The 20,855-nt window shown below is 34.0% G+C and overlaps 1 protein-coding gene and 1 non-coding gene across 2 annotated transcripts; one reads left to right on the top strand and one right to left on the bottom strand.

Annotated features, from left to right (window-relative positions):
• Positions 1 to 562: 562 nt before the first annotated feature.
• Positions 563 to 635, top strand: trnat-ugu (transfer RNA threonine (anticodon UGU)). Its single transcript has one exon. It is a non-coding gene; the product is annotated as a tRNA-Thr (tRNA).
• Positions 636 to 2,468: 1,833 nt separating this feature from the next.
• On the bottom strand, positions 2,469 to 9,177 carry pfdn4 (prefoldin subunit 4). The gene is made up of 4 exons (XM_056450039.1): positions 9,077 to 9,177; positions 7,452 to 7,559; positions 7,236 to 7,376; positions 2,469 to 2,837 (listed from the first exon to the last, which is right to left on the bottom strand). Exons 1-4 carry the CDS (start codon positions 9,101 to 9,103, stop codon positions 2,706 to 2,708), a joined length of 408 nt encoding a protein of 135 aa, XP_056306014.1. The 5' UTR covers positions 9,104 to 9,177; the 3' UTR covers positions 2,469 to 2,705.
• Between the last annotated feature and the right edge of the window lie 11,678 nt (positions 9,178 to 20,855).

The following is a 20,855-nucleotide window of genomic DNA, read 5'->3' as shown; positions in this document are numbered from 1 at the left end:
AAGCAGTTTGTGATGCATTTTGGTAACAGGAGATAAGCCCTTGGTCTAATGCGCCACCTGGCTTGAAAAACCCGTTCTCAGATTTATTATTTGGGTAGCACGCATATTCTGAATGCCTTCGGCAAAATTCAAATGAGCCATTTTAATCTAGATTAATTTCGAGATTAATCTAAATTAATCTTGATTAAAAAAATGTATCTATGCCCACCTATAATATATATATATATATATATATATATATATATATATATATATATATATATATATATATATATATATATATGTGCAGATAGTCATTGACTTTTTTTATGAATTCATTTTATGATTGCCTAAAGAACATGGTTTCAGCTAAAAAATCGACTGAAGAAATAACTTACCTGCATCTTGGATGGTCAGAGTAAATGAACAATAAGTTTTCACTTTTGAGAGAAGTATGTTTTGTAATAGATCTTTTGTTTCTAAGTGTTAAAAGCATCTTGTAAATTGGTGATGTGACTACCTGTGAGGGGTTGAAGAAGCTTTGTCATCCAAAACTGCAGCTAAGAGCTAATGGATGTCAGCTGGCTCCATAGCTCAGTGGTTAGAGCACTGGTCTTGTAAACCAGGGGTCGCGAGTTCGATCCTCGCTGGGGCCTGTGGGTGATTGCAATCATTTAGTTGAAAAAAATAAAATAAAATTTGCAAACAAATCAGTGCTCCATATCTCAATATATGCTAAATGAATTAATAAATGTATAATATTACACATAAATAAAAAAGTATAATGTATCAAAATATTTTGGATACAAAACTATTTCTAAAGCACTACCATTTAACATCAGCATTTTAAAATCACTGTTGCTTACTAAGGCTGTATTTATTTGCCCAAAAAGATAGAAATGTTAAATATTTCTACCTAAAATAAAATTTTAATATATTTTTACATGTAATTTATTTAGTAATGCAAAGCTTGAATTTTTTTACATCATTCCTCCAGTCTTCCACATCGCAGCAATATTCTGATAACAAAGAAAAGTGTGTTAAAAAGATTTGCAATCATTTTTTTATGCCTTTCAGTCAACTTAAAGAGACAGTTCACCTACAATTTTTAATTCTGCCATCATTTACTCAACCTTCAGTTGTTTGAAACATGTTTGACTTTCTTCTGTTGAACACTAAAGAAGGCAATTTGAAGAATGCTGATAGCTGGCACCCACTGACTTCCATAATAATTTGTTTTCCTTCAATGGAAGTCAATGTGCGCCAGCTATCAGCATTCAAAAAAACTCAAACAAGTTTTGATCAGGTAAAAGGAGAGTAATTGATAATGTAATTTTATTTTTTTGATGTGAACTATCCCTTTAGTTTATCCTTGCTGAATAGACCATTTTAATGTGGTCATGTAATTGGCCTATGAACATTTCCTGCTTGTTGTCAAACTATTTCATTTCACTGTAAGAAGAGGCAATTCAATCATAACTTCATGTTAAAACAGTTATCATAACATTATGTATCAATATGTGGCTCTTTTTGGATTCTACGATAAACGTTTGTTAAATATGACACGCAATAACTTTCCACATTTGTTGTGAGCTGCAGGCTTTACACTTTCATGTGTCAAGAGTATTCATCATGTATTTCAGTGCATATTAATGCATTTAGTTCTACATTTAGAGAAGATTTTCTTTATTATAATAGCCTAGGCCTACTCAAGTTTTTTTAATCGACGTAAGGAATATATTAATATAAATATAATATAAAAAAATTTTCATCAAAAAAGCATTTTATATCGGTAAAGATGTCTGCAACTTTTGCTAAGCATCAAATTACAGGCATATTAGCGGTCAAAACACGTGCATGACTGCATAAATTATTATCCTTTTAAAAATAAAATTGTTAAATATTGTGCATACGCATTTGTATCTAAAAAGTTCACATCAATAAATTTTCTCTTTGAACCACCAGGTGGCAGTATTTGTACTTTATTTCGGAGTGCAGATTGCATACGTTTTATTTATATATATATATATATATATATATATATATATATATATATATATATATATATATATAGTTAAAAAAATTATATTTACTATTTTCCCAAGTGTATATAACTACTGTAGGAAAATATCAGCATTTGGTACATACTTTCAGTATTATCTTTGCTTGAAATGACCCGATCTAATCCTGTTTATATGAATGAGCCTGCTCCCGACCAGGTTTGAGCTAGCAAAACTGTTGCTATGACAACAAAATCTTAGATGAGTTTTGAAGAACGAAACGATCCTGGATCATGTCAAATCATCAACATCCAAATCCAGCTAACTGAGTAATCCACCTACGAAGAACAGACCCCTGGCTTTGCTCCAGAAATTGTTCATTTACAAATTAAGCACTGCCTGCAACCTTTTTGTTATTTGCTCAAAACTCTATAACTGTGCCAACAAGAAACATTCGCTTCAATACTGAACTCAAATTGAAGGAAACCATTAAAAAAAAAATGTTGCTTCTTTTTTATTTTGACATCAGTGCCTCTCATTCTCTCATGCTGGACGCTTCATTCGGCCCCCAAACCACCTGAATGCAACACCTCAAGAACTTGATTAAACATAACAAGATGTGAAATTGAACAGACATCACTGGAGAAAACCGGACAAGATTTGTAGAAATGTCCTGTCCTGTTAGAGATGGACAGTCTATGAGGTCAAGTCCACCTGCTGGAGGTTTCAGCTCTCGTCCGCCTCTAGATTGATGTTGTTTCCAAACTTGGCGTATAATTGAACCTTTAAATCTCCTAGGACCCCCTGTATGGATGAGACACGACCCTCCAGAGCCTTGATCTCTTCCTGCAGAGCTTCCTGTGGACAACAGGAGATCAGCAAACAGGGTTCAAAACAGACACTCAGATAGCAATAAATGGAAAAAAGAATTGGTTCTGCAAAGCAAAGACATGTAGAGGCCATTTGTCTGGTAACTTATTTATTATTTTTGTTTTTAAGAGTTTCAGAAATTCACCTGAAATGGAAAGTTCTGCCATTATTTGCTGCTAATTAATTTCTTTCAAACCAATATGTCATATGAGCTGCTTTCTTTTGTTCAATAGGAAGAGTCTAGAAAATTGGCACACTGCAACTTAATATTATGGTGGCTCAGTGGTTAGCACTGTCACCTCACAACAAGAAGGTCGCTGGTTCGAGTCCCGGCTGGGTCAGTTGGCACTTCTGTGTGAAGTTTGCATGTTCCCCCACAGTCCAAAGACATGCGCTACAGGTGAATTGGATGAACTAAATTGGCGGTAGTGTATGAGTGCGTGTGTAAATGCAAGAGTGTATGGGTGTTTCTCAGTACTGGGTTGCGGCTGGAAGGGCATCCGCTGCGTAAAACATATGCTGGAATAGTTGGAGGTTCATTCCGCTGAGGCAACCCCTGATATATAAGGGACTAAGCTGATGGAAAATTAATGAATGAATGTTAATTATTAAATTAGCTTCTTTTTTTTATCTAAAGACAATTTTTTTTTACTTTTTATATCCCCTTTGGCTTGATCAAGCACTTGCCTTTAAGATTTTCCTCCTCCTTTTTTTATTTAACATAAATATGTTGAAGAATATGGTGACCGAACTGTTTTTTTGTGTGAACTCTTTATTGATTGCAGAAAATGTGATACAAATGTCCAATATGTTAAATAACAAAACAAAAAATTTTACTCTTAAAAAAATTTTGTTTTTTACCAACAGCTTTAATGGTGCTTTCACGTCAGATGTGGATATATCGTTAAGCATGAGTGATTTGCATGTTAAGTCTATGATAGACATCCTGTGGTGCATTTTGCGCGAATTGCTCAAGTTAAAAAATAAATAAATAAATAAATAAAACAAAAAAAAAAATCTGAATTTTGGCGAAAATTCACACTGCGTTAACTAGGGCTGCATGATATTGGAAAAATCTGATATTGCGATATTTTATTTTTCAGCGATAAATATTGCTAACATTAAAAGCACTATTTGACGGTTTTCTGGGGAGTCTAACAGTATTCAGGTACCGAAATTGAATAATCACAATGCAAAAAATATGCTTTTCTTACTTTTGTCTTGGTTTTAGTCCAAATGTGAAAAAAAACGTATTAAAAATTATTTTATTACTTATTAAAATATTGTTTAGTTTTAACCATCAGAAGAAATAAGAGAAAATTAAGAGGTTTTTTTTGCTTGTTTTAAGGAAATTATCTGCCTGTGGGGTATGTGAAATAATAGAATTTTTGTCTTGTTTCTAGTCCAAATATCTACATTTCAAAGCAAAAACAATAAGTAAGAAATGTTTTTTTTAATAAATCATATAAAATCCATATAATGAGTGTGATTAAATCATATAGTGATTAAATACAATTCTGTAGCTCCTGGTCAACTATAATTCAGACTCGACATTCCATATGTAAGAGGCTAAATTATCATATGCTTTTGTTTATATGGCAAAATATGTCTTTTTGACTCAAGAAGGTCCATACTGACTCCAAAGGCAGATACTAATAAGATCAGGGCCTGGTATGTGGACTTTGGGGGTTTTATGATGTGGTCACATGTTGATTGGTCAGTTTGCATTTTGTCTCAGCATTTGGGCTTTAGTCACATGGTCAAGAAAGATACAAAATAGGTGGTAAAACGCTGCTCTGGCTCTTTTCTTTTCCTGCCCTGTCTTTTCCTGGTCTGCTTTCCTGCTCTGCTCCTCTCCTCCTCTGGGGTCTATCTTCTCTGACTCTACTGCAACCAGGCTAACTTCTGGGCCTGCTCTCTTTGTCTCTCTCTCCCTCCCCCTGTGTCTCTCCTTCTATCTCTGGTAACTTTAATTTTACATTTAAGATATTTTATTATTTTATACAATTATTTTGTAACTAATTCAGTTGTAACCATAAAGAATTATTGTCATTAAATCATTTCATTATCAAGTATTTGTGAATTACTTTTGATTTAACATCAACATTTAATCGTTCCATATTGCAAAACAATACAATCACATAATATCAACGCTCTCCCACATTTATAGCTATTAATACTGCCCTTATGTCTGTTTTTGGTATAAGATTGCAGAAGAATGGTTTGACTAGAATGTACAGTTTTTTTACCATCAATACTGATAACTTTAGTCATTCGGCAGAACTACAGTTCGAACCGCTGTGGTTTAAAACCCATTCCTACACATATCTTTGCGATTTGACTATTGCGGATGCACACATTGCGATATCAATGCTGAAACGATATATTGTGCAGTCCTAGCGTTAACAAATCAGGAGCTTGCTCTAGTAGTGTTCTTCATCCAGACGCAGATCCTGGAGGAGTTGGTAAAAACTCACAAAGCCATGTGCGCTTCTAAAGGATTTGAGAGACCCAGACATGGTGCCGAATGAGACCATGCCATTTTCCTGCCTTCCATATCACATAAATCACAGCTACCCCTCTCAACAAAATCCATATCAGCCCTTTTGCTATGAAACTGAAGCATATTCACGTGAATTAACTTGCGAATGAAGCAAGTGAAATTGCGGTTTACTCATGTAAGGCAGGTCTAATGTGAATGACCCATAGGACTCATGCACACTGGGACAATTATCACATTATTTATTGCGATACATGACGTTGTTGACGTTTAATGCCACATGACTAAACAAAGTGCGTTAATGTGAGTGCTAATCCGAGTCAATTTTACACCTCAGGCATTTATTTTTTGGTTTGTCACGCCATGCTAAAAACTAGTCAACCAGTGAGATTGGTCATTTTGTTAATGTATTTATGATAATTCAACGTAAATTATTCCAAGTTTTCACTTTAAATATTGCGAAAAATATGTATATTTTACACATTTAATTTATATTTTACGTATATATATAAGGTCTTAAAAAATTGAGTATTTTATATTGATCTATTGCCATTCATTTATTCATTTTCCTTCAGCTTAGTCTCTGAATTATCAGGGGTCACCACAGCGGAATGAACCACCATTTTCTACAAAGAAATAAATCAAATTTACTAGTTTGATATTTTGAAGACACATTATGATGTTTCAGATGGCCAAAAGTGTCTGGATAGCACACTATTTAAAAGGTAGCTTAGTAGTGAGAGCAGTAAAACCCTTCCTAAATGTGAACATACACCAGAATAATTTAATTTATGTATTAATGATTATGGCTCATATGATGATATAAAGTAGTTGAATTAAGTCAACATTTGTTAAATATGTTGCCCTCAGTGTTTACTTCCAGCAGCGCACATTCTCTCATCAAGTTAGTTTTTTTTATAGATCACAACTTTTGCGTGGGAAGTGGAAAGTGCATATTTCCGCCACCATTTAGTGCATACGCCATGTTTAAAAATAAGACCCCTGGTGGTTTGACTGCATTTAACCACACAAGTGTTTAGCATATGAAAGTAATCCAATCTAATGTAAATGTCCACTAGCTCTGGAGGTGCTCAAAATGTTTCAGACTCTGTTTACACCTGTATTTACCATCATCCACTTATAATCAGATCAACACATTTTAACAGATGTGAACAAAACAAAGCCCCTGGGTTTAACCCTTTATCAGGCAAAGAACAATATTCGGTAACTTCATTGACCTTGATTTCAGGGTTCCCACACTTTCATACACAGCAGATTCAAGGACTTTTTAAAGCATCATTAATTTTAAATGAAGCACATTTGTAATTTATACCCACAGCATATGTAGCGCCATGAAAGTCCTTACTGTACTTAACATTTCACTTACACTTAATATTGACATTACAATATCAAGAAATTTAGACTGCTTTAAAAGAACTTCAAAGAACTTTAATAAAAATAATAATAATAATAATACTAATTGTTATCTTTAATAATAATTAATAATACAGGAAATATTCAAACATGATTTCTGAAATATTGCTAAAATGTGCATTATTTTTCTCATAGTTCTTGTACAAGATTTAAATTGAGTATTTCTCTCTTTTTTGTTCTGTTTTGACAGCAGCAGGGTACAATTGTTGAAATACCACCATAAACAAATTTCATTTCAAATTTATTTCAAGCACCTATGTTTGTTATTAAGCACTTTCCAGGCATTGAATCCATATGTCTGAAATTCAAGTACTTTTTAAGAAGTGTGGGAACCCTGTGATTTGCAAGTCAGAATTGTTTTAAAGCTTTGTAATAGCCCACAATGACATTCCACACAGTTTTTCCAGTGTGTATTTCACTGAGTGCCCTATAAAGTGTGTAAATAAAGTCACCTTCGCTGCCTCCAGCATCTCCTGCGTCTCTTCTTGCGAGTGACTGATAAACACGTCTCCAATCTGATACGGGATCAGCATAGCATCATCCTCGCACATCATGAGGTCATCACTGGCATCCTCTAGATTCTGTAAAGATTTCTACGCACAATAAAGATTACGTGTCAGTAAAATGCAGTCTATAACTGGTATAAATCAAAAGCATCCCAATATTACCTTTTTGGCCTCAATTTCATCTTTCAGTTCTGACATCCGATTTGTGTTCCTGGCAAACTTGTTTATCTTTTGCTGGTCCTCAAATGTTACATTGACATCCTCTGCTGCCTGTTCAGAATCAGAATCAGAAAGAGCTTTATTGCCAAGAATGTTCATACATGCGAGGAATGTGTTCATGGCAGAGCTTCTAAAGTGCAACAGAATTATAGAGACAGGACAAAAAACAGATAATAAATATATTATAAAAATAAAGGTAAATTATTTAAGTTATGATTCAAGCAGTAGTTTTGATTAAACATTGTGCATTATTTATTATGGTTTGAATTAATTGAAACCAAATTCTGGTGTTATTGCATGATGATGTAGTAAAATCTGTTAAATGTCAATCTTTGGCCCTACATAGTACCTAGTGTGCAAGAAATCTCGGTGTTATGTTTGATAAAAACTTAAAATTTGACAAATAGATTAGTACTGTCGTAAAAACCTGCTTTTAACTCACCATTTAAAAGCTCATGCATTTAATCATTCATTTAAAATTTTATTATTTGTTTCTCAGTACCTTACAGACTTGCTCTGTCCATATACCACCTCTCGATTATTGAGATCTTATGATCTCCACCTTTGTTATTTTTAAATGTGTTTTATAAAGATGCGACAATAAAAAGGATAGAATGCTCAAAAGTGCGTTGTAAAAATGTAGTTGCAATGTTAACCAATACAGGTATCAGAAATGTTCATTTAAAAATAGGAATCCCTGTCATTGTTTTGACTCCTTTACACATGTTTATTAGCTTTTTACATGGTCTCAAATTATGAAGTTACCATCACATGTACACACACACACAAAAAAACACTCAGCATTGTTTTGGATGTTCGGTAAGCTCTGTCAAAAAGTATACATTGCTATATGTGCATATAATATACATATCTTTGTATCTTTAGATTTTCTTTAAAAAAAATTACAATATGAATGCTAAGCAAATCATGAATCTTTGATTTGAATCTTGACATGACTCTTTGTGGTTCAGACTCAATTGCAAATGTGATTTAACACAAATATAAGTTTGCTTAGCCTTTTATACATTTTAAATAAGCATTTTTATGTAAACTTAAGACTATATAAAATAACTCAATTAACAACACAATATACAAGTTGTTAATCTGGTCAATGTATTATAAATATTAATGAATTACAATACAATTGTGTGATTTAAAAACCTAAATTTTAATATAGATAGATAGATAGATAGATAGATAGATAGATAGATAGATAGATAGATAGATAGATAGATAGATAGATAGATAGATAGATAGATAGATAGATAGATAGATAGATAGATAGATAGATAGATAGATAGATAGATAGATAGATAGATAGATTCAATGCAGCAGAACGATGAACGTAAACGTAAATAATAACAACAAAACTCAGTACCAGACAGGCTTGAATAATATGACGTTAGCCATCTAGCCGGTAAAAAATCAACAATAAACCGTCTCCAGTTACCCTCAGCTGTCTCTTTCGTTTATTGTTTTAGATATTTCAGCATCACTAACGCGTTTCTCGGGGACGAGCAACAAAACAACGTGAATGTAGACAGAAAGCCGATAATTTGAACACATACCACTCCTTTCTTCATGGTGGCTGCCATCTTGAACGGGAAGCGAGCTGCGTGCACGCGCGTGAACAGCGTCTGAGTGGAGCACGTGGGTGTTTGAGCGTTTGTTGCGTGTTTCTGTTGCTGCTTCGAAAATATGGTACGTTTGTCAAAGAAATTGTGAAATATTATGTTTAAACCTAATAACTCACTTGACTACATGAGTTTTGAAATCGGTTTTCTTCAAATTATCCGTTGTGGTTGTTTTTTGTGGCTAAGATTTTAGTTAGCCACACTTACTGACATCTTCTGGACAACAGTAGATTTACTTCCACTCAGTCTTTTTTTTTGACAAGTTTATTGTTCAAATTCAAGTTAATGCACATGTTGTATCATTTAAATGGATGTTTACGTCGAAATGGAAATACAAAATGGGGTTTCCTTATTATTTTGAAAATATATAATATTTATATTACAGTTTTTCCTCAGTCGCTTCGGTGCATTTCTCACACTATTTACATTTGCACAACAGTTAATGCATTTCTCAAAACAATTAGTACAAACTGTACAAACCTAGTTGATGACCTGCAAAAGCTTGTCACTTGCTCAAAATGGATAGCTCATTCCTCAAAAGCAAGTATTGATGTCAATGAAAGTGTCAGTGTCATCAAGTTGAAAAGTCCTGTCACCATTGTTTATGAACAAGATAGTCAAATGGCTTTGTCCTGTTTTCTTTAGGACGGTTTACTCTGTACATTTTTTTTCAATGCAAAAAAAAAGATTTTGGTGCCACTTTCTGAAAATGCTCAAGATGGCACTATATACTATTTGCTATATACTAAACCACAGTAAAGTTAGACATCACTGCATTTAATGAGGTATCTGAGTACAAGACACTGAATATGTATGTTTCACTTTTTAATGCATATGCTCTTTGCAATTCTAATTTATTCACAGCATTGTGCAAAAGAATAAATACACCTTTATTTACAACAAACATAAACTCTCTTTGTGTAGAGCTGTGCACAACTGTAAACAATATTGCAGTACATATTGGAACTGAACTTACAACATGCACAGGTCTGTAAATCATTCATCAAATTGTTCAATTTAGAAGACTTTTTCAGGAAAAAAGATTTAATATTTCTAATAAAATTTGCTTGACAGATTTTAACAACTAGTTTAACATTTTTGTATGTAATGACTCAAGTAATGAAATGAGGACTATTAGTTTTATATGGAATGACTATTCAGCATTCACAAGTTTAGTTCATTTTGACTGACCTGACATAAGCAGATGATAATGTTATAAACAGCAGAGAGCTGTATGAAAGCAATTGATGCATGTCCAAAATCATTTGCAATGTGTTGGAAGGAGTGAAAAACTGCTACTATGATGTGCACAAATGACTAATTGTTTTGAGAAATGCATTAACTGTTGTGCAAATGTAAATAGTGTTGTGAGAAATGCACCAAAGCCACTGAGAAAAACTGTAAAGTTAACAAGCCTATCTGTTTACTTGAGATGCAAAACGACCAAAAAAAATGTTGAAAAACTAAATCTAAACTAGATCTAAATTAAGTAAATTTTTACTTAAAAGCAAACAACAAAAACATTTTATAGTAGCCTATAAAAAGTAAACCATTGTCTTCTTTTCCATTTAAACTATTATGATTTTATAGGTTATTTTTAAGCTTAAAGTTTGATACAGTATTCATAAGCCAACCTAATAATAAACTATCTAATTGAATTTATGTGGATTCAATAGTCTATTTCTAGAGGATTTGTGTCCCACTTTTATACCTGTAGCCAATTGAGGTAAAGTTGGTTTTATAGTTGCACATTCATTTAGTGACATTACATGCTCTCTATATTGTTTACCATGGTACTTTTAATATTCGGTCTGGAAGTATGGAAACATATAAGTATGACGTGAAAACAACTTCAGCACTATTTATTTGACTGTGAACATTGTTGTACTGTAATAGTCATTGGCTGTTAATGTGATGTCGCCAAGCTTATAAAAGTTTTATTTTTGTCATTTGTTTTAGTTTTTATTTCATTTTGACTTTTTGTTTTCAAATTAATTTAGTTTTGATTAGTTTATAGAGGTAAATTTGCTAGTTTTTATTAGTTTTTATATTTTGAAATTGCTTAGTTTTAGTGTAGTTTTTATTAGTTTCTGTATATGCCCAGCTAGTGTTTTTCAGCCAATGATGAACTTCCGGTGAAAGCTTTATGTGACTATTTTCAATTTCATAAGGTTTGATGTTGTATTGTAATTCAAATATAATCAGTTAAATCGACTTAAGCATCCATTTGGTTGTTAAAACATAAAAAGAGACAAAAGACCATTTAAACGCAGGCGCAGTCATTAGTAGCAGGCGAGCACAGAAATTCCATTGAAAATACTGGGGTAAAATGAATTTCCATATTTTAAAGACATGGTGTGGAAAAATATAATTTAATGCAGTGCTTCTTGTTTGGTCTGATACCCACCCACAGGCAGTGAAGATTGCTGTTTTTTTAAGATATCAGATCTTAAACATGGGATCACAATTAACTGAAAGCCCTGGGGCTGGGTGACTGAAATCAGAAGTCCGTGTGCATATACTCCATTTGCAAAAAAAACTTTTCTGAAATTATAATATTAAGGAGAACGTCCGAATGTGTGAATATAAAACTAACTTTATCTCAATCTTAGGCCATGCCTAAGAATAAATAAAAAATCTATTTATTTAAATAAATCAAAAAGTTTGATAACCTATTAAAGAATATTTGATATATAATTACATATTTATTGTGATATATTTGTCTCCCGTTATTTTCAACCCTTCCAAAAAAATAGTTTGCTCCTGTAAACTTTATTTATTAACATTACAGCAGGTCTTCTTGTTTACATTCTGTACATTTACAGAGGCAGCATCACGGTGGCGCAGTGGGTAGAACAATCGCCTTTTTTTCAACCTCCTATGATTATGTTCAGTTATTTCACTTGAAAGGCAATGAAAAGAACTTATCCGTCACTATAGATGTAAAATTACTGAGCCAACACACAAGAGTTGGACAAAAATAAAAATTTTAGAAGAAAATAAATGGCTTTTAGAGGTTTTTGCATCTAAACTCTTCATAAGTTTTTTACATTGTAAGATGCATTCTGAGTATTGTTTATCCAAAGTAATGCATATTGTCAGTTCCAGGCACGGCTGTGTCTTTTGTCTAACAAATAGCTGGGGGATACTTTCAGGCAAGGCCCTGAAAACAGGATTTCTTCACTACACCTGTAATGGCAGTTTCTGTTTCTACTAATTAGCACTGCCTACTAAATTGTGTATTTAACTGCGTGTCAGCTGCAATATTTGAGAGATTTTTCAATGAACGCCACAGTGACGATGAGTTCTTATTAAAGGATTCCACTTTGAAGATACATGAAAATCCTCCTGGTTTTGTCTCCTCTTCAAATTCACAACAAAATGCATGACCGAAAAACCATAACAGAATTTCTTTTAATTTTCCAGGTGAAGTATCGCTTTCATCTCCACAACAGGCATGTGACCAGCTGTCCAAAGTTCTTCTGGTAAGTAAAACAGTCAAACCAGAGGATGCAAGCTGTTGAATATTTAGATAACATAATGACAGTGGACACAACCTGACTGAACAAACTCACTGTGGTTGCTATTGAAGTTTCTTAAACAACCTCTTAGTAAACACCGTTACGCCCAAAGACAAATATTGAAATAATATATGCAATTGTCCCCTTTTCCCAACATAATGATTGTTATATTATTAATCATTTATGAGCATTTTAAAAATAACTGTCATTAGTTTAACGTTTTAATTTTGAATAGAGATGGAATGAAATTATATAGTTCTATAAAAGTGAAAAGAAATAGAATAGCTCCACTGAACTTTTAGCTTAAAGGGGAACTATTATGCAAAAATCACTTTTATAAGAAGTTTAAACACAGTTGGGTGGTAAGAGTGTCTGAAAATGGCCAGCGTCTAATGGTAAATATTAATTAATTCTATTTATTATAATCACACTACATAAAAACGATCTGCAGAAATTCTTTGATCGACATTCACCCTTTGTACAAAATGTAATGTAATGTGTATTTATATAGCACATTTAATGTGCATAGGCATACACCCAAAACACTTCACAATGATGATGGGGGGTCTCTCCACACCACCACCAGTGCTGGCTCACCACACACTAGCTATAGATGAGTGGAGAGACGGTGATAGAGCCAATTCGGTGGATGGGGATGATTGGGAGACCATGATGGGTAAGGGCCAATGGAGGGAATTTGGCCAGAACACCAGGGTTACACCCTACTCTTTATAAGAAGTGCCATGGGATTTTTAATGACCACAGAGAGTCAGTACCTCGGATTAACATCTCATCTGAAAGGCGTGCTGTCAGAGGGGGAAAGCCCTGCCCACTTGTGACAATCTCTCCTTCATTAGCATAAACAGCCCTGAGTGAGAAGCAGCCGTCTGCCATTATAGTTTTGAATCTGCTGCTATGCTGAAACATTGGAGTAGCTCCACCCTCTATTGAAAAGAGCACAATTTCATTTGAATTTAAAGCTACAGTCACCAAAACGGCACAATTTGAATCAAAGCCTAAAAGGAGCAGTTTCAAAGAGTTATAAATAATATTTGTGTGTGTGTGGTTTTTTTTTTTTTAGATGAAACTTTAGCGACATCAGAGACTAATTTTATATCATGTAAAAAAGGGGCATAATAGGTCCTCTTCAATAAAAAAAAAATGCAACATTTTGGTTTATTTGGTAAGTTTCATGAAATGTGAACACACAAGCAATCTTTAAAAAAAAAAAAACAATTAAAAAACAATTGCAAATCGACAACTCCAAAGCTTCGAAAATATTACAAATTTATTGCTTTTTTTGTCATAATGTGTGTCGTTTCAAACCGATTTTGCATTTGGATAATTCCATGCATGTTGTTTTTTTATGAACTATTTAAAGTTTTTTTTTCACTGTAAGCATGTTGCAAGAATTCCTTTCATGGTGGCAGATCAAGTTCACCGTGACCACAGAGGAATTTGCTTTTCGCCCCCAGTGTATACATTTACAATGTGACTCTGTGTCCACGAACGACGCTTACATGACAAAATCTCACCCTCTGCTGATCTGCTTCTTTGTTCGTTGTCATGCTTTCTGTTGAGTAGGAAAACGCAGAGCACTGTACATATTAGAGAGCACTGTTTGACATTATTTTATGAGATATTACAGAGTTTATTTTACACTTTGGCAAAGAGAGAGGATTCCTCAGCTCAAACAAACATGTGAATCAAATACATGCAGTGAGTATGGTCTGAGGAATGGAGAATGATTAAAACAGGGCCTGTGGGAGACAATCTGCATGCGTGATGGCTTGAGCAATGTGAAGGATTATATTATGTTCAAGAAATGGTCTTAAAGGCCAAGTTGACTGGTAATTTATGATAAATCATGACATGTGGTGAGAATTTAAGTAGGGAATCACAATGACACGCATTTACCATCATAGATGCTGTGATTACATTGGGTTTCATGCAGGAGAACAGTCAGCTTTATGTTGAACTCCTTAATATAAAGGTTCTTTATTGGCATTGAAGAACGTTTGGCATTAGTGGAACTTTTCCATTGATTATAAGATCCATTAGAACCTTTGTCTTAGATTTTATGAATGTTTTTAATTTGCATAGATGGTTCCATGAAGAGGCTTTACTTCAATAGAACCTTTCCATTGACCAACAGAAAGTGGAAAATCGGCATGTTAAAAAACACTTAATATAATAGTTCTTTTGGCATTAAAGAGTGTTTAGGATCAGTGGAACCTTTCCATTGATCATAAGATCCCTTAGAACACTAATAACACTAAGATTAAAGTTCTTAATTTTCAATTGATGGTTTCATGAGATGCCTTTAACTTTTCCATTGATCAACATTAATTTTCCTTCGGCTTATTCCCTTATTTATCAGGGGTCGATACTTTAGAACAGTAATAAACACTAAGATAAGGGTCCTTAATTTCCATTGATGGTTCTGTGAAGTGCCTTTAACTTTCCATTGATCAACAGATTCTTTAAATTGGTAAAATGGTTTTTTAGAACACCAATAAACACTAAATATAAAAGGTGTTTATTGGCATTGAAGAATGTTTAATGTCAGTGGAACATTCCACTCATAGGATTTTGGGGAAAAAAGGTTCTTTAGAACAATGATAAACGCTGAAATACAGGTTTGTTTTTGGCATCGACGTTTGGCCATATGAGAAATGGTCGTGCCCAACTGAGCCTGGTTTCTCTCGAGGTTTTTTTTTCCTTCACTTTCGTCAATTGGTGAAGTTTTTTCCTCGCCGCTATCGCCACTGGCTTGCATAGTTTGGGACTTGTAGAGCTGCACATCGATGGATTACACTTCAGTGTTTGGACTCTCAGCAGTAAATATTAAAACACACTGAACTGAACTTAAACTCTGAAAACTGAACTGTCACTGTTTCAATTAACTATAATCTTCTATGTGAAGCTGCTTTGTAAAAGCGCTCTACAAATAAAGATGAATTGAATTGAATTGAATTGAATTGAATCGATGATTCCATGAAGAACATGAACATCAGTGGAGTCTAAACATTGGTTAGAAGATACTTATTGGTGGAAAAAGATTATTTAGACCAATGGTAAACATTACACTTTTGAAAAAATATGTTCTTTATAGGCATTAAAGAACATTTAACAATAGTGGAACATTTCTGTTGATCTTCAGATCAAAAATTATTTAGAACATTAATAGACACTAAGATAAAGGTTCTTATAGTTTCCAATGATGGTTCTGTGAAAAGCCTTTAACATCAGTAGAACTGTTTTATTTATCAGTATATTCATTATATTGGAAAACAGGTTATTTAAAAATAAACTTTCTTTACTGACATTGATGATTCCGTAAAGAACATTAACATCGGTGGAGTCTAAACATGAAGATATTTATCAGTGGAAAAAGATTATTTAGGACAATGTAAGCGCTACACTTTTGAAAAGAATGGTTCTTTATTGCCCTTGAAGAACATTTAACAATAGTGGAACATTTTCATTGATCATCAGATCCTTTATAGTGGTAAAAATGTTCTTTAGAGCATTACTGAACACTAAGATAAAAGTTCTTAATTGCCAACATTGTTTTTGTGAAGAGCCTTTAACATCAGTTGAACCTTTCCATTGATTAACAGATTGTTTAGATTGGAAAATGGTTAATTAAAATACTACTAATCACTAAAATAATTGAAGTTTATTTGTAAACTAATTTACTTGCGGCCGGTCCCACATTATTCAATTTATGATTCACCAATCAGACGATTCCTAAGTCTCCATAAACAACCTAAGTTCCATACCATAGTCATCTTTGTTTTGAAGAATCCCCCCTTCCTCCCCTTCTCCTCCTCCTTTCTAAGATGGGCGGCACAGTAGCCCAGTGATTAGCATTCTTGCCCCACAGCAAGAACGGTACTGGTTCTAGTCTTTACCAAGCCAGTCAACTTTTCTCTGCGGAGTTTACATGCTCTCCCTGTGCTCGCGTGGGTTTCCCCCGGTTTCCTCCCACCATCCAAAAACATACAACTTAAGTTAATTGACTAATCCAAACCGCCTCTATAGACGTGCTCCTAGTTAGTAGTTTTATCTTCATATCAATCCCTAATTGCTCACTAGCTTCAAACCGCAGGGGAGTTCTCGAGATCTACCTGAGCTCAAACTGCCCTCTTGCCCTGCTAAGGGGAGGGACACACTAGCGTTTCACCCAGCGTTTCTGAACAACTCTGCGTCCACATTAATACGGTGAAAACGCACATCACGTGACCATACACACACTCTAGCATGCACTGCAGCGTGCTTTAAGCACATACCCATATGAGAGAACTTATTGTACTTTATTCTTTTATAATGGCCATTATTGATTATTAAAACTGATATTCAATGAGAGAGAGGGTATGTTTTGTATTTTCAATGTAAATGAAAGGAGGCAGTAATGTTATAGGCTCCGTTTTTTTAAAAATATGCATGAAGATGACGGTCATATTATGCAGCTACACGACGCCTCAACATTTCTGGTGTCTGTTAAGGTGCTAATATCAAAATTAAAATAGGCAGTTCCTCACATCATATTTTCATTTTATTGTTAAGATAGTAAAACAGCATAGCCTGGGTGATGTGAATGAGGTTATAAAGTACACGTTTCCCTTTGAAGATTTACCTGACGTGTCCTCAGGAGCTTGTTTTCCATATCAAACTTGCGAATTCTGAACTTACAAGGAGAGGATGCAAGACTGAACTGTGTGTAGACTACTTAATATTGAGGGAAAAGTCCAAATCAGAATGTCTGCAGCCGCGCTTTCGTTTTCAGATGTCTTCGTTTTTCCCCATCCAAACTGACACGGAGCAGCAGCGTTTTAGAATGAAAACGACATCTTCAGCATTTCCAAAATGCTTCGTTTTCAGGGCTTGAATACTACGGCATAGTGTGGACGGATGGCGTAACCGCAGCAAAACTTGTGCGTTTTAAAACTAAAATGTATTAGTGTAAACGGGGCATCAGTGAAGTCTTAACATTACTTAACACACATCAAAAATAAACAATACACTTTTGAAAATAAAGATTCAATATACTATTGAAGAACCTTTAACCTCAGTGGAACATTTCCATTGATCATCAGATCTGTTATAAAAAAGATTCATTTAAAAACCCTAAGATAAAGGCTCTTAATTTCCAATGATGGATCCATAAACTTTTAACATCCATAGGACCTTTCTCTTCATCAACAGATTCTTTATAGTGGATAATAGGTTCTTTAGAAAATACTACAAATAAATAAAGGTAAATATAAAAATAAAGGTTCTTTATTGCCATTTATGGTCCATAAAAAACCTTTAAAATCAATTAAACTTTTACATTACACTTAATATACTTTATGCAAAATGGTTCTTTACACAAGAAATTCAGTAAATGTCTGTTTCTTAGTCCAAAATCTTTATAATTTTTTTATTTGTGTAAGTTTACATACATTTGTCTGTTTTCCTTATCAGAGATATTTTCTTCTTGTCAAATCTTGTATCAATGTAGTTTGTCTGTATTAGTCTTATTTAATATACCGATTATTTAATGTGAATTAATGTAATGGGATTAATGGGATGATAGTAACAAAGCAATTTTCTCGAAGCTCTGACAACATTTGCTTTCCAGGCTATAACAGCACATTCTGCATGAAACCCTTGATGGAGCTGCCAAATATCATGTGATTTCGGGACCGTGTGCCGCGGTTAGGTCTTAATTTCAGTTTTTAAGTGCTGAAAGTAAATTATTGGAGTGCTTCTTTTTACCTTATTACAAGTTGTGTTTCTCTTTTCATGTATCACAATAATAATCAATATACAGATTATTTAGTGCAATGACACATCCTTGAGTTTGCAATGTCTGAGTTTTTCAGTTTAAAAGTAAATCAGGTTTAAATGGCAAGAGTTCCTGTGTGGACGAAAGTAACACTGTTATTTATGTCCCACTGCTAATAGCCATACCTTATTCATTACTTCCACATTAGAGTTTGATTTGATTAGATGTTACTTTCATCCCCGCTCTCCCCTACTTTACTTTCAGATTTATTTGACTCATCCAACCCATCGTTCATCACAGTATTCAAACAAATAATCAAAATTCCCTAACAAGCTTCGTTTGATCAGTTTAACAGACTGTAAAGGTCAGGGAAACTGATCCATAAACCCCATTAGTCCATGAATTTTCAGTATCATTATTTCTGTCTTCAGTGTCTCATGATACTTTTTAGAAATGAATTTTAGAAAAGTGTCTTTGGACTTTATTCTTAGGCTTTTGAAATGGAAATTAAAATTGATGTGGAATTAGCATTGTTTGGATGTTCAGCCTCTAACAGCAAGCTTTAACAACTCTCCCATATGTTTGGCATGGTGCTGGCCAACAGAGTCATTCTGATGGAGTAGAAATCCATGACACCCAAGTTTTTTCAGCTGAAATGGTTTCTGCCCTCAAGCTGGAAAGGTTACGTTTCTCTAAGTTGCATAAACAGAAGTTATATGATAAAATATGGGGCCCCTTCCTTAGATGGATATGTTAACAATGCCTCTGTAATTATTTTTTTTCTGTAGAAGTTTTTTCACACATTATATTTTGTTTCTTATTCCTTTAGTCTGGCTCAGATTCTTTAGATGGTGCTGTATAATTACTGTATTGTTTGCTACAGTTTTGGTGCAAGTTCTAGTTTGTATCAAGTAATAACACTGAGATAATTTTGTTGACATATACATGATGTACACTATTGGGTGTTATGTTTTCATAAAAACTTCTATAAATAAAGTAAAAAAAAAAAAAAAGAAATAATTCTGATAAATATACTATTTAAAATGATTATGAATTGTTTCACTGCATAAATGTAGAAGTTTAAATTCCCTTAGACAAAATTTTTATAAGGAGAGTACTTTGATGGACATTTTTAAAAAGGTACCACCAGGAAGAGTTTTACATTTTTTATCAAAAATAAAACTAAAAAAAACATATTTGACTTTGAATAAATGTTTTTTGTAAATTTTATTTATTTATATTTTATATATTTGTCTAAGTAATTTTTTTAATTTTTTCTTTTAATATAATACGAATTTGTTTTTATCATGTAATATTTTAATGTATATCCATTTGGCCACGAAATAGCCATAAGTTGCTGATGTGGCAATAAATATGTAATATGTAGTAGTAGTTTTACTGCATAAATATTTTTATGAAAAAAATCTTTCTCTGTCTCAAAACGATATGACAAAAATGAAATTGTGCCTCTGTATGAATTCGATCTTGTTTTTCGGTGTCTGTGTCTGTCTGTGTGTCTGTGTGTCTGTGTGTCTGTGTGTCTGTGTGTCTGTGTGTGTGTGTGTGTGTGTGTGTGTGTGTGTGTGTGTGTGTGTGTGTGTGCGTGTGTGTGCGCGTGTGTGTGTGTGTGTGTGTGTGTGTGTGTGCGTGTGCGTGTGCGTGTGCGTGCGTGCGTGCGTGTGTGTGTGCGTGTGTGTGCGTGCGTGCGTGTGTATGAAAATGTTAATTTATTTTTGATTGTGTTTTTAATTCTTCAAAAGATTTTCATTTAGGTCCCTTTGTTTTGTTTTGTTTTTTCTTGACCTAAAAGTAAAAGTCTCTCATTTAATTTAATTTTTGGCTTAGTCCCTTTATTAATCTGGGGTCGCCACAGCAGACTGAACTTACACAGCGGAAACCCATACACACTCAGTCACAGACATACACTACGGCCAATTTAGCTTACCCAATTCACCTATAGCGCGTGTCTTTGGACTTGTGGGGGAAACCGGAGCACCCGGAGGAAACCCACAAGAACACGGGGAGAACATGCAAACTCCACACAGAAATGCCAACTGACCCAGCCTGGGCTTAAACCAGCGACCTTCTTGCTGTGAGGCGACAGTGCTAACTACTGAGCCACCGTGCTGCCCAATTCTTCAAAAGTTTTTAATTTAGGTCTCTTAGTTTTGACCCAAAAGTAAAAGTCTCTCTCTTTCTCTCTGTTTCGCTCTTAAGAAAGGCACTCGTAAACTCTTATTGCATGCTGATCAAATCCTCTTTAATGTGCGAAACGTCTTCACACTCTCCTGTCTCATTACTCACAGCAGCACCCTTGCAATTAGCAGTTCTTCACATCCCTCCCCATGTACCCAACAGCTTGAGGTATCATTAAACAAACAAAGGCTTAGTCTTATAAGCTCGGCAACATGTACTC

The sequence above is a fragment of the Danio aesculapii genome, chromosome 23 (genome assembly GCF_903798145.1).
Source record: "Danio aesculapii chromosome 23, fDanAes4.1, whole genome shotgun sequence".
In the NCBI taxonomy this organism is placed as follows: Eukaryota; Metazoa; Chordata; class Actinopteri; order Cypriniformes; family Danionidae; genus Danio; species Danio aesculapii.
This window is presented reverse-complemented; position numbering and strand designations above follow the sequence as displayed.